The sequence below is a fragment of the Balaenoptera physalus genome (genome assembly GCF_965194825.1).
Source record: "Balaenoptera physalus genome assembly, chromosome: 13".
Lineage (NCBI taxonomy): Eukaryota > Metazoa > Chordata > Mammalia > Artiodactyla > Balaenopteridae > Balaenoptera > Balaenoptera physalus.
In genome coordinates, this window is record NC_138892.1 from 14,673,911 (window position 1) to 14,688,075 (window position 14,165).

The window sequence follows — 14,165 nt, forward strand, 5'->3', positions numbered from 1 at the left end:
TAATGATGAGTGAAAAAGGCAAATACCAAAGAGTACATACTGTGAGATTCATTTATATGAAGTTCAAGAACTTGCAAAACTAAGCTATGGAAATAGAAGACATTCAAGTGGTAGCACCATGGTGTGAGAGTTGATATCAGCTATAATGAGGTTGAGGGAGCATTCAGGGAGGCTGGAAATTTTCTCAGTCTTCATCTTGATATTGATTATACAAGTACAAATCAATTAAAATCCATCAAGCTCTAAACTTAAAATTTGTGAACTTTAATTTAGCTATCCCTCTTTTTTTTTTTGAGGCATTCTTCTAAGGTTCACAATATCTTTAATTTATCAAGATCTGTCTTTAAATAACATTATACCACTTTACATACACTGTAAGAACCTTTTAACAGTACATTTCCATTTCCATCTTTGTGTTCTTCTTGTTACACTTTCTACTTCAACACGTGTCATAAACTCCCATAATACATACTATTGTTTTGCAGTCAATTATGTGCCCTCAGAAGCAGAGAACTACACTGAAGCAAAAGGAACAGACTTCCTTTTGAGTCCTGGAGTATTTACAAATGCACTTTTTATGGAAGAATGTAAAGTGAAAGTGAGGTGCCTACAGGCATGGCAGACTGTGACAACTTGACCCTAATTCAAATTAAGAAGACTTTAAAGAAAAAAGTCATCAGAGAAGTTAGAAATATAAACAAGAAAGTGTAAGTGGTCCAAATGAGTATAATTTCCTCTGGAATAAATTTGATTTCAGAAATATTTTTTTAAGTTGATTATTTTTTATAGACATTTTAAAACAGAAAAAATATTTCATATTTATCCATTTAGTTACCATATTCAGAGTTCTTCATTTTGTGTCAATACAGATTTCCATCTAGTATTATTTTCCTTCTGCCTGAAAAGCTTCCTTTAACATTTCTTAGATTTGCAATAAATTCTCTCAACTTTTATTTGCCTGAAAAAGTTTTTAGCATGCCTTGATTTTTTTAAAATGTACTTTGCTGGATATAAAATTCTAGGTTGACAATTTTTTTTTTCTCTCAGTACTTTAAAGAAGCTGTCCCCACTGTCTTTTAGTTTAATGTTTTCTGACGAGACATTGGCTGTCTTTCTTATCTTTGCTTCTCTTTATATAAAGTGTACTTTCCCCCTCTGATTGCTTTGAAGATTTTCTCTTCATCACTGGTTTGTTAGTAAGCTGATCATTATGTGCCTTGGTAGGATTTTCTTTATGTTTCTTCTGCTTGGGATTCATTGAATTTCTTGGGTCTGTGGGTTTATAGTTTTCATCAAATTTGGAAAAATTTTGGCCATTTTTCTTTAAATATTTCCTAACCCTAACCCTTTAAAAACCTTATGATCTAACCTTTTTTTCCTTCTAGAACTTCAGTTACACATATATTAAACTGTTTGATATTGTCCTGTAGCTCACTGAGGTTCTTTTTTTTTTTTTTTCTCCAGTATTTTTGTGCCTGGGCTTCATTTTGTACAAGTGTATATTGCTTTCTCTTCAAGCTCACTCATATTTTCTTCTGTTTAGTCTAATCTGATATTAATCCCATACAGTACATTTTATGTTTAAGATATTATACTTTTAATCTATGAAATTTCTGTTTTTTCCATTTTTAAGTTTTACATTTCTCTCTTTATCATGTTGAAGTTTTCCTCTACCTTCTTGAGAATGTGGAGCATATTTATAATAGTTGTTTTAACTTCCATTTCTGCTCTTTCCATCATCTCTCGTTTCTGGATCTTTTCTTGATTTCTCCTTAATATGGTTCATGTTTTCCTGCTTCCTTGAATGTCTGGTAATTTATGATGGAATTTCATAAATTTTACAATGTATATTTAACATGTTGGGTGTTGGATTTTGTTGTATTCCTATAAGTAGTGTTGTACTTTGTTTTGGGATGCAGTTAAATTACTTGGCATAAGTTTGATCCCTTCAGGGCATGCCTTTAAAACTTTTCTTAGGACAGATCTAGATAGAGTGATTAATCATCCCAGTCTGCCTGGGACAAAGGAGTTTCCCAGGACATGGAACTTTCAGTTAAAGACTGAGACTGAAGGGGCTTCTGAAAAGTGGGACTTTTGGTTTTAAAGTTGGGAAAGCTCCAAGTAAACTAGTACAAATTTGTCATCTTAGATCCATAGCATGCTTCAGTCCAGGGCTAATTTAGCCCTACTAGTAAATTTTTGAGAACTCTACTCGTATTACAAGGTCTTTACACTTTGACTGGTGAGAATATGAACTATCTCCAGCCCTGTCTGTGTTCTGGAGTGTTGAGTCTACTGTTTTCTGATAGTTCTGTCATTGGCCCTGAGTAGTTTCCTTCATGCATGCTCAGATCAGTGCTCAGCCAAAGACTTACAGATCTGCCTGGAGGTCTTTTTCTGGGCAATTGTATCTTTCCTTTGCTCTGCACTGCAAATTCTAGCCACCTCAGCATCCCTGAATTCTAACCTCTGACTCTTAGTGAGACTTCTGGGCACTGGTTGCATTCTCCCATGCCTGGGAATTGCCTCCAGGCAGTCAGCTAGGGCAATCACAGGGGTAATTTCATGTGTTTCCTTTCTGCAGGGGTCACAGTCCTGCAATGCCTGTTGTTCAATGTCTGAAAATTATTACTTAATATAGTTTGTCTGGCTTTCTAAGTTTAAGATGAGAGTGTAAATATAATCCTTGTTACTCCATTGTGGCCATTAAGCAGAAGTCCTTACTCTATATTTTATGCCTTAATATGTTGAAAATTGTTTATGTTATAAATATTTGAAGGGGTTGCTCTTTTTCTGGTTATACCATTTTTTTATGCATTCAGTTTACTCTCACTAAGACAATTAAATATTTGAACATAATAATGATAGCTGTTTACAGAGATCCTCCTCCTGTGTATGTTTCAGCCCTGTGCTAGATGCTTCATATACACTATCTTGAATCTTTACCAAAAAATTTAAAGGTAGATACTACTGATATCATTGCCTCCATTTTAGAGATGTCAAAAGTGAGATTCAAAGCAGTTAGTAACTTGACCAAACACATCAGCTAATATCTTGAACAGTTATATTTAAATGTAGTTTCTTTGAAAATTATTTATCTATACCACAATGCCTAATGTGTAGTATTTAAAGAGACGTTACATTAAAAATAGTTGGGGCCAAAATGTTTTGAGGTCAAAAGGTTAACTTATGCAGAAAATTTAAGTGACTCTGATAGTAGTGTTTTACAATGTATTACTGTATGTGTGTGTGAGAGAGAGGGGGAGAGAGAGAGAGAGAATGCATGTGTGTATTTATATGCATTTAATTATGTGTTTGGTGAAGTGGATAAAGGAGCCTTACCTAAACCAGTTGACCTTCTTTGAACCCTGACGCCTTTGCCTGCAATAGTAAAGTTGGATCCAATGTCCAAAATTATTGTATTACTTTTCTAGGATTGTTGTAACAAATTACCACAAACCTGGTGGCTTAAAACAATAGAAATTTAGCCTCTCAGCGTTCTGGAGGCCAGAAATCTGGAATCAAGGTGTCAACAGATCTGCACTCCTTCTGAAGCCTCTAAGGGAGGATTCTTCCTTTCCTCTTCCAGCTTTTAGTTACTCCTGTTGTTCCTTGGTTTTTGGCAGTGTGACTCCAATCTCTGCCTCTGTCTTCACACAGCCTTCTTTCCTGTGGCCCTCTGTCACCCCTTCTCTTCTTTTGTAAGGACATCTCATTATATTTAGGGCTCACCCTAATCCAGGATGATCATCTCATTTGAGAGCCTTAATTATATTTGCAAAGACCCTATTTCCACACAGGGTCACATTCACAGGTATCAAGGGTTGGGACTTGGACATATCTTTTAGGGGATACAATTCAACCCACTACAGTTTCTACGAGAGCTTTCAGGGTCTTCAAAATTGGCTGGTCTTTGGGATTCTACCAGGGGAGTCATCATGCTAACCTGAATGAGAGATGGTTGGATACTTCTATGTTCATTCCCGTGGTTGTTGAAGTTTTTAGAAAGTTAAATGCAAGAGGTGCACTTTCTTTGCTACCCTGACTCTCTGTGCCTGACCCAGCAGAGGCTTGCTGCCCTATAACCCAGGCATCTACCTTCTGTAATTACTGATAAACCATGACCAGGAAACAACTGTAGACACCCAGTTCTGAACAAGGTGAACTACTGACTGGTATGTACAAGCCTGAGGGTGTCTTCTGTCGAGGTATTTGCCCTTCCATTTGGGCAGCAAGACAGCCCCTGGGTCTTTGCCATCTATGAGTTAGAAATTCTACCATCCAAGATTCTGATTCACTCCCTTTTATCATATACTTGGTGCCCAGCTATTCTGTGTTGCAACTTTCTTCTAATTTCTTTTGCTTCACGCACAGAAGCAACAACTTTTCGTGCTAATTCTTCTTCATAATCTCACAAATGAAGTATCTGAAACATGATGGGACTGAATTTTTAAGGCATTAGATTTAATAACTAGGTCATTACGACTGTTAACCAAGCTGACCTCATTAACAGGGCTTTTTGCTTTTCACCTTGCCACAGCATAATGAGGTTATTAATTAGAGCAAGAAACACAAGCACTCTGGGTTTGCTTTAAAGCCATCTGGGGAGATGGCTAGGTCTTTGGTCATAATTCCTGGTAAATGATTCCAAGGGGATACAGTTAAATCACCATGAAATGATATTTCCCTTCAATGTAAACTTGTTTTTCTCTTTAAGTGGTTTATTTTTAGGCCCCTAAAACTCCCAGTGGTAGTCCACCTGACATCTTATTCAGCGGAACAGTGAGGACAGTGGGGTGCAGCAGTTAAAAGCACAGGCTGGAGCCAGACCTCCTGGGGCTAAATCCTGGCTCTGCTACCTACTGTGTGACAGTGTGCAAGTTACTTGATCTCTCTCTGCCTCGGCTTTTCATCTGGACAAGTGTGAGGATTAAATGAATGCATACATATAAAATGCTTAGGACAGTACCTGGAACATAGTGAGTGTTTCACGTATGTGAGCAGTTATTTTTGTTCGTTAAATTCAAAGAAACAGCTTTTGGCTTCTGTGTAAGTCAGTCTAGTACTATGCATTTTCTAGGATGGGGTTACAGGTTGAATTGTGTTTCCCTAAAATTCCTATGTCGAAGTCCTAACCCCTAGTACCTCAGAATGTGACCTTTTTTGGACATAGGTATTTGGAGATAGGATATTTACAGAGGTAATCAAGTTAAAGTGAGGTCCTAATCCAGTATGACTGGTAAAAGGGATACAGAGACACACATAGAGGAAAAACATTGTAATGAGAGATAGGGAGAAGATGGCCATCTGCAAACCAAGGAGAGAGGCCTGGAACAGAGCCTTGCTGCACAGCCCTCAGAAAGAACCAACCCTGCCCACACCTTGATTTTGGACTTCTAGCCTCCACAACTGTGAGAAGACAGAGTTTTCTGTGTTTAAGCCACCTAGTGGTGGTACTTTGTTATGGCAACCCTAGGAAACAGACGGTTATAACATCAAATCGCTATTCCCAGGGAGCATATAATCTAGTAGGACGGATATGTTCCACAGGAATAGCAACAGAGATTTGCTAAAGCTTGCTCAAACAAATAAGCCAACAAAAAGATGGACTTATAAGGATACAGAAATGTCTAATAAAATACAACTGCAGGATTGTAGCTGGCACAGAAACATCAAGAATACTCCCTATACTCTTGCCTCTGCCCCTCTCTTGGTGACCATGAAGTTTCTTCCATGCCCACCTCCTATCTATCTCTCCCCACCGCCCCCCCCCCACTGGAGTTAGAGTTGCTTCTTCCACCTTCAAGGAGGTAGAAATTAGTAGCGATGCAACTTTGGACATGTCACTATGTCTCTCTGCACCTCAGCTTCCTCATCTTTCAAAAAGGGAGATAAAAAGTATTACTAATTTCCTATGTTTCAGGTGAGGTTTAAATGTGTATTTGGCACATATAAGTACCCAATAAATGTTACAAGTTATTGGCATCACTAGTATTTGATGAATCCTTATTGTTTTGCTTTCTCTTTCAGGCTGAATTCTCAGAGTTGAATCTAGCTGCCTATGTTACTGGGGGCTGTATGGTGGACATGCAGGTTGTGAGAAATGGGACCAAGGTTGTGAGGTAAGGCGGACTGAGGTACAGAAAACCTTTATTTGAGAGGTGTGTATGGGGTATCTCCCTTAGCCAACCCCTTTGTCTATTGCCTACAACCTAACTCCTCTACTACACGTGCTTTCATGTATGGAATGTCTGCTTCCAGAGAGTTTTAGGTATTATTGCATAGGAATGACTAGTGGCACAAACAATATGGGAAAGCAACTGAGTATCCTGGAATGAGCCCTGGGCTTGGAGAAAGAAGACTTGGGTTCCATTTCTGACTTTATGGCTCTATTCGGGAATATTATTTAGTCTCTCTTGCCCTCTGATTCTCATCTGCAGCATGATGATAGTGAACACGGAAGTAGAAGGCATGTATGTGAGAATACCCTATTAATTCTAAAGTGCTGTACAAATGCTAAGAGTTTCTTAGAATAGGCTGCATCCCGCTTCCCGCAGTAGAACAGAATAAATGTTCAGAGACTCCCCTCCCAGGACATCACACTTAAAAGTACTAGATATAATATTTCCCCCCCAAATCTGTTTATAATATAAACAGCTGAACTGGAGGGGAAGTGAGGGAATTCTTCAGGAGACCAGAAATGTCAAAAAAGTATAAATCTGCAGGAGAGGTAAATAGTATATTAAAATATTTCTATCTAGTTAAGTACCCAAAGAATGGTACAGACTAGGTCCTATGAGGGTTTAGGTGGGGAAGAAATAGAATTCAGATTTGGGGAAGTAGAGACAACAGGAAGAAATTTGAGGAAAAGGTGGCATTTGTTCTGAGCCTTGTCAGATGGTAGAATATGGGCATTCTCTGTGTTTTAAGAATAGGAAACAGTCTTTGTACAAACCAACAAGCATAAAAAAGGAGTATGTTTGGGAAATTATGATAATTTTACTAAATCAGCCATCATTTACTGAGTACCTGCCATTTGCCAATGAAAACATTACATGGCTTCCTATTTCCAATAATGGTAGACCAACTGTAGGTTATCTGAAAACAACTTAAAAACTGGTTTTAAATAACGATAATCTTCAAAGCCATCAAAGAGTTGACATGACAGTAAGGACTTACCAGGAAGAGAATGATAGGGAAATGGAAATCCAGAGAGATAAATGAGTACAAAAGCTTCATTTTTCCTGAGAGTATTGCTATGTCTAGCAAATTTGAAAATTGGTTTTGATAGCCTAGCAGGGGCAAGGGAGAAAGAAAGAAATACACAGGTTTTCTTAAGGTATAATGGTAGACCCTACCCAAAATAAGCTGAGACCTCAAAGGACTACATCTCAAGGTGAATGTGAACTGTAGGTAGATGAGCCCTCACAAGTCACTGCAGCTTGAATTGCACTTTGATTGGCCTTCCAGGGAACCTCAAGCATTACATTTAGTATATGGTAATCCCAGACATGCCAGAAGTAAAAGCAAATCCTGTGTAGTGGAAGGCACTTTCATCCTAGGCTTCGAATAATTATTCAGATAATTTTTTGTATAATAGCTAGCACATAGTCAAAAATAACCAAGCATAGACATTATGAATGAGAAGAAACAGGAAATATAGATAGCAGAAAGATACCCTCAAAAACACACATTCTTTTTTTTTTTTTAACATCTTTATTGAAGTATAATTGCCTTACAATGGTGTGTTAGCTTCTGCTTTATAACAAAGTGAATCAGTTATACATATACAATATGTTCCCATTTCTCTTCCCTCTTGCATCTCCCTCCCTCCCACCCTCCCCATCCCACCCCTCTAGGTGGTCACAAAGCACCGAGCTGATCTCCCTGTGCTATGCGGCTACTTCCCACTAGTTATCTATTTTACATTTGGTAGTGTATATATGTCCATGACACTCTCTTACCCTGTCACATCTCACCCCACCCCCTCCCCATATCCTCAAGTCCATTCTCTAGTAGGTCTGTGTCTTTATTCCCATCTTGCCACTAGGTTCTTCACGGCCTTTTTTTTTTTCCCTTAGATTCCGTATATATGTGTTAGCATACTGTATTTGTTTTTCTCTTTCTGACTTACTTCACTCTGTATGACAGACTCTAACTCCATCCACCTCATTACAAATACCTCCATTTCATTTCTTTTTATGGCTGAGTAATATTCCATTGTATATATGTGCCACATCTTCTTTATCCATTCATCTGTCGATGGACATTTAGGTTGCTTCCATGTCCTGGCTATTGTAAATAGAGCTGCAATGAACATTTTGGTACATGACTCTTTTTGACCTATGGTTTTCTCAGGGTATATGCCCAGTATTGGGATTGCTGGGTCGTATGGTAGTTCTATTTGTAGTTTTTTAAGGAACCTCCATACTGTTCTCCATAGTGGCTGTATTAATTTACATTCCCACCAACAGTGCAAGAGTGTTCCCTTTCCTCCACACCCTCTCCAGCATTTATTGTTTCTAGATTTTTTGATGATGGCCATTCTGACCGGTGTGAGATGATATCTCATTGTAGTTTTGATTTGCATTTCTCTAATGATTAATGATGTTGAGCATTCTTTCATGTGTCTGTAGGCCATCTGTATATCTTCTTTGGAGAAATGTCTATTTAGGTCTTCGGCCCATTTTTGGATTGGGTTGTTCGTTTTTTTGTTATTGAGCTGCATGAGCTGCTTGTAAATCTTGGAGATTAATCCTTTGTCAGTTGCTTCATTTGCAAATATTTTCTCCCATTCTGATGGTTGTCTTTTGGTCTTGTTTATGGTTTCCTTTGCTGTGCAAAAGCTTTTAAGTTTCATTAGGTCCCATTTGTTTATTTGTGTTCTTATTTCCATTTCTCTGGGAGCTGGGTCAAAAAGAATCTTGCTGTGATGTATGTCATAGAGTGTTCTGCCTATGTTTTCCTCTAAGAGTTTGATAGTGTCTGCCCTTACACTTAGGTCTTTAATCCATTTTGAGTTTATTTTTGTGCATGGTGTCAGGGAGTGTTCTAATTTCATACTTTTACATGTACCTGTCCAATTTTCCCAGCACCACTTATTGAAGAGGCTGTCTTTTCTCCACTGTATATGCTTGCCTCCTTTATCAAAGATAAGGTGACCATATGTGTGTGGGTTTATCTTTGGGCTTTCTATCCTGTTCCATTGATCTATATTTATGTTTTTGTGCCAGTACCAAACTGTCTTGATTACTGAAGCTTTGTAATATAGTCTGAAGTCAGGGAGCCTGATTCCCCCAGCTCCATTTTTCGTTCTCAAGATTGCTTTGGCTATTCGGGGTCTTTTGTGTTTCCATACAAATTGTGAAATTTTTTGTTCTAGTTCTGTGAAAAATGCCAGTGGTAGTTTGATAGGGATTGCATTGAATCTGTAGATTGCTTTGGGTAGTAGAGTCATTTTCACAATGTTGATTCTTCCAATCCAGGAACATGGTATATCTCTCCATCTATTTGTATCATCTTTAATTTCTTTCATCAGTGTCTTATAATTTTCTGCGTACAGGTCCTTTGTCTCCTTAGGTAGGTTTATTCCTAGATATTTTATTCTTTTTGTTGCAATGGTAAATGGGAGTGTTTTCTTAATTTCACTTTCAGATTTTTCGTCATTAGTGTATAGAAATGCAAGAGATTTCTGTGCATTAATTTTGTATCCTGCTACTTTACCAAATTCATTGATTAGCTCTAGGAGTTTTCTGGTAGCATCTTTAGGATTCTCTATGTATAGTATCATGTCATCTGCAAATAGTGACAGCTTTACTTCTTCTTTTCCGATTTGGATTCCTTTTATTTCTTTGTCTTCTCTGATTGCTGTGGCTAACACTTCCAAAACTATGTTGAATAATAGTGGTGAGAGTGGGCAACCTTGTCTTGTTCCTGATCTTAGTGGAAATGGTTTCAGTTTTTCACCATTGAGGACAATGTTGGCTGTGGGTTTGTCATATATGGCCTTTATTATGTTGAGGAAAGTTCCCTCTATGCCTACTTTCTGCAGGGCTTTTATCATAAATAGGTGTTGAATTTTGTCGAAAGCTTTCTCTGCATCTATTGAGATGATCATATGGTTTTTCTCCTTCAATTTGTTAATACGGTGTATCACATTGATTGATTTGCGTATATTGAAGAATCCTTGCATTCCTGGGATAAACCCCACTTGATCATGGTGTATGATCCTTTTAATGTGCTGTTGGATTCTGCTTGCTAGTATTTTGTTGAGGATTTTTGCATCTATGTTCATCAGTGATATTGGCCTGTAGTTTTCTTTCTTTGTGACATCTTTGTCTGGTTTTGGTATCAGGGTGATGGTGGCCTCGTAGAATGAGTTTGGGAGTGTTCCTCCCTCTGCAATATTTTGGAAGAGTTTGAGAAGGATAGGTGTTAGCTCTTCTCTAAATGTTTGATAGAATTCACCTGTGAAGCCATCTGGTCCTGGGCTTTTGTTTGTTGGAAGGTTTTTAATCACAGTTTGAATTTCAGTGCTTGTGATTGGTCTGTTCATATTTTCTATTTCTTCCTGGTTCAGTCTCGGCAGTTTGTGCATTTTTAAGAATCTGTCCATTTCTTCCAGGTTGTCCATTTTATTGGCATAAAGTTGCTTGTAGTAATCTCTCATGATCTTTTGTATTTCTGCAGTGTCAGTGGTTACTTCTCCTTTTTCATTTCTAATTCTATTGATCTGAGTCTTCTCCCTTTTTCTCTTGATGAGTCTGGCTAATGGTTTATCAATTTTGTTTATCTTCTCAAAGAACCAGCTTTTAGTTTCATTGATTTTTGCTATTGTTTCCTTCATTTCTTTTTCATTTATTTCTGACCTGATCTTTATAATTTCTTTCCTTCTGCTGGCTTTGGGGTTTTTTTGTTCTTCTTTCTCTAATTGCTTTAGGTGCAAGGTTAGGTTGTTTATTCGAGATGTTTCCTGTTTCTTGAGGTAGGCTTGTATTGCTATAAACTTCCCTCTTAGCACTGCTTTTGCTGCATCCCATAGGTTTTGGGTCGTCGTATCTCCATTGTCATTTGTTTCTAGGTATTTTTTGATTTCCCCTTTGATTTCTTCAGTAATCACTTCGTTATTAAGTAATGTATTGTGTAGCCTCCATGTGTTTGTATTTTTTACAGATCTTTTCCTGTAATTGATATCTAGTCTCATAGCGTTGTGGTCGGAAAAGATACTTGATACGATTTCAATTTTCTTAAATTTACCAAGGCTTGATTTGTGACCCAAGATATGATCTATCCTGGAGAATGTTCCATGAGCACTTGAGAAAAATGTGTATTCTGTTGTTTTTGGGTGGAATGTCCTATAAATATCAATTAAGTCCATCTTGTTTAATGTATCATTTAAAGCTTGTGTTTCCTTATTTATTTTCATTTTGGATGATCTGTCCATTGGTGAAAGTGGGGTGTTAAAGTCCCCTACTATGATTGTGTTGCTGTCGATTTCCCCTTTTATGGCTGTTAGTATTTGCCTTATGTATTGAGGTGCTCCTATGTTGGGTGCATAAATATTTACAATTGTTATACCTTCCTCTTGGATCAATCCCGTGATCATTATATAGTGTCCTTCTTTGTCTCTTGTAATAGTCTTTATTTTAAAGTCTATTTTGTCTGATATGAGAATTGCTTACTCCAGCTTTCTTTTGATTTCCATTTGCATGGAATATCTTTTTCCATCCCCTCACTTTCAGTCTGTATGTATCTCTAGGTCTGAAGTGGGTCTCTTGTAGACAGCATATATATGGGTCTTGTTTTCGTATCCATTCAGCCAGCCTTTGTCTTTTGGTGGGAGCATTTAATCCATTTACATTCAAGGTAATTATCGATATGTATGTTCCTATTCCCATTTTCTTAAATGTTTTGGGTTTGTTATTGTAGGTGTTTTCCTTCTCTTGTGTTTCTTGCCTAGAGAAGTTCCTTTAGCATTTGTTGTAAAGCTGGTTTGGTGGTGCTGAACTCTCTCAGCTTTTGCTTGTCTGTAAAGGTTTTAATTTCTCCATCGAATCTGAATGAGATCCTTGCTGGGCAGAGTAATCTTGGTTGTAGGTTTTTCTCCTTCATCACTTTAAGTATATCCTGCCACTCCCTTCTGGCTTGCAGAGTTTCTGCTGAAAGATCAGATGTTAACCTTATGGGGATTCCCTTGTGTGTTATTTGTTTTTTTTCCCTTGCTGCCTTTAATATGTTTTCCTTATATTTAATTTTTGACAGTTTGATTAATATGTGTCTTGGCGTGTTTCTCCTTGGGTTTATCCTGTATGGGACTCTCTGTGCTTCCAGGACTTGATTAACTATTTCCTTTCCCATATTAGGGAAGTTTTCAACTATAATCTCTTCAAATATTTTCTCAGTCCCTTTCTTTTTCTCTTCTTCTTCTGGGACCCCTATAATTCGAATGTTGGTGCGTTTAATGTTGTCCCAGAGGTCTCTGAGACTGTCCTCAGTTCTTTTCATTCTTTTTTCTTTATCCTGCTCTGTAGTAGTTATTTCCACCATTTTATCTTCCAGGTCACTTATCCTTTCTTCTGCCTCAGTTATTCTGCTATTGATCCCATCTAGAGTATTTTTAATTTCATTTATTGTGTTTTTCATCATTGCTTGGTTCCTCTTTAGTTCTTCTACGTCCTTGTTAAATGTTTCTTGCATTTTGTCTATTCTATTTCCAAGATTTTGGATCATCCTTACTATCATTATTCTGAATTCTTTTTCAAGTAGACTACCTATTTCCTCTTCATTTGTTAAGTCTGGTGTGTTTTGACCCTGCTCCTTCATCTGCTGTGTGTTTTTCTGTCGTCTCATTTTGCTTATCTTACTGTGTTTGGGTTCTCCTTTTCATAGGCTGCAGGTTCGTAGTTCCCGTTGTTTTTGGTATCTGTCCCCAGTGGCTAAGGTTGGTTCAGTGGGTTGTGTAGGCTTCCTGGTGGAGGGAACTAGTGCCTGAGCTCTGGTGGATGAGGCTGGATCTTGTCTTTCTGGTGGGCATGTCCACGTCTGGTGGTGTATTTTGGGGTGTCTGTGGCCTTATTATGATTTTAGGCAGCCTCTCTGCTAATGGATGGGGCTGTGTTCCTGTCTTGCTAGTTGTTTGGCATAGGGTGTCCAGCACTGTAGCTTGCTGGTCGTTGAGTGAAGCTGGGTCTTGATGTTGAGATGGAGATCTCTGAGAGATTTTTGCCATTTGGTATTACGTGGAGCTGGGAGGTCTCTTGTGGACCAGTATCCTGAAGTTGGCTCTCCCACCTCAGAGGCACGGCCCTGATGCCTGGCTGGAGCACCAAGAGCCTTTCGTCCACATGGCTCAGAGTAAAAGGGAGAAAAAATAGAAAGAAAGAAAGAAAGAGGCTATAATATAGTGAAGTAAAATAAAGCTATTATAAAGCAAAGCTATACAGACAAAATCTCACCCAGAAGCATATACATATACACTCACAAAAAAAAGGAAAAGGGGAAAAATTAATATATCCTGCTCCCAAAGTCCACCTCCTGAATTTGGGATGATTCGTTGTCTATTCAGGTATTCAACAGATGCAGGCACATCAAGTTGTTTGTGGAGTTTTAATCCGCTGCTTCTGAGGCTGCTGGGAGAGATTTCCCCTTCTCTTCCCTGTTCGCACAGCTCCTGGGGTTCAGCTTTGGATTTGGACCCGCCTCTGCGTGTAGGTCGCCTGAGGGCGTCTATTCCCCGCCCAGACAGGACGGGGTTAAAGGAGCAGCTGCTTCGGGGGCTCTGGCTCACCCAGGCCGCGGGGAGGGAGGGGTACAGAGGAGGCGGGGCGAGCCTGCGGCGGCCGAGGCCGGCGTGACGTTGCACCAGCCTGAGGCGCGCAGTGCGTTCTCGCGGGGAACTTGTCCCCGGATCACAGGACCCTGGCAGTGGCGGGCTGCACAGGCTACCGGGAGGGGCGGTGTGGAGAGTGACCTGTGCTCACACACAGGCTTTTTGGAGGCGGCAGCAGCAGCCCCAGCGTCTCATGCCCGTCTCTGGGGTCCGCGCTGATCGCCGCGGCTCGCGCCCTTCTCTGGAGTTCGTTTAGGCGGCGCTCTGAATCCCCTCTCCTTGCGCGCCGCGAAACAAAGAGGCAAGAAAAAGTCTCTTGCCTCTTCGGCAGCTGCGG

At 39.1% G+C, this 14,165-nt stretch overlaps 1 protein-coding gene across 4 annotated transcripts in view; it reads left to right on the forward strand.

Moving 5' to 3' along the window:
* The window catches only part of SYN3 (synapsin III), a 456,423-nt gene that overhangs the window by 83,480 nt on the left and 358,778 nt on the right, over positions 1-14,165 (forward strand). For all 4 annotated transcript variants that reach the window (XR_014252562.1, XM_082421000.1, XM_082421002.1 and 1 more), the window contains exon 4: positions 6,031-6,122. Coding sequence is in view for 3 of the 4 variants with exons in the window: in XM_082421000.1 (XP_082277126.1) it covers positions 6,031-6,122 (92 nt within the window). In the remaining variant the exon portion in view is untranslated. The remainder of the gene's footprint in view (positions 1-6,030; positions 6,123-14,165) is intronic.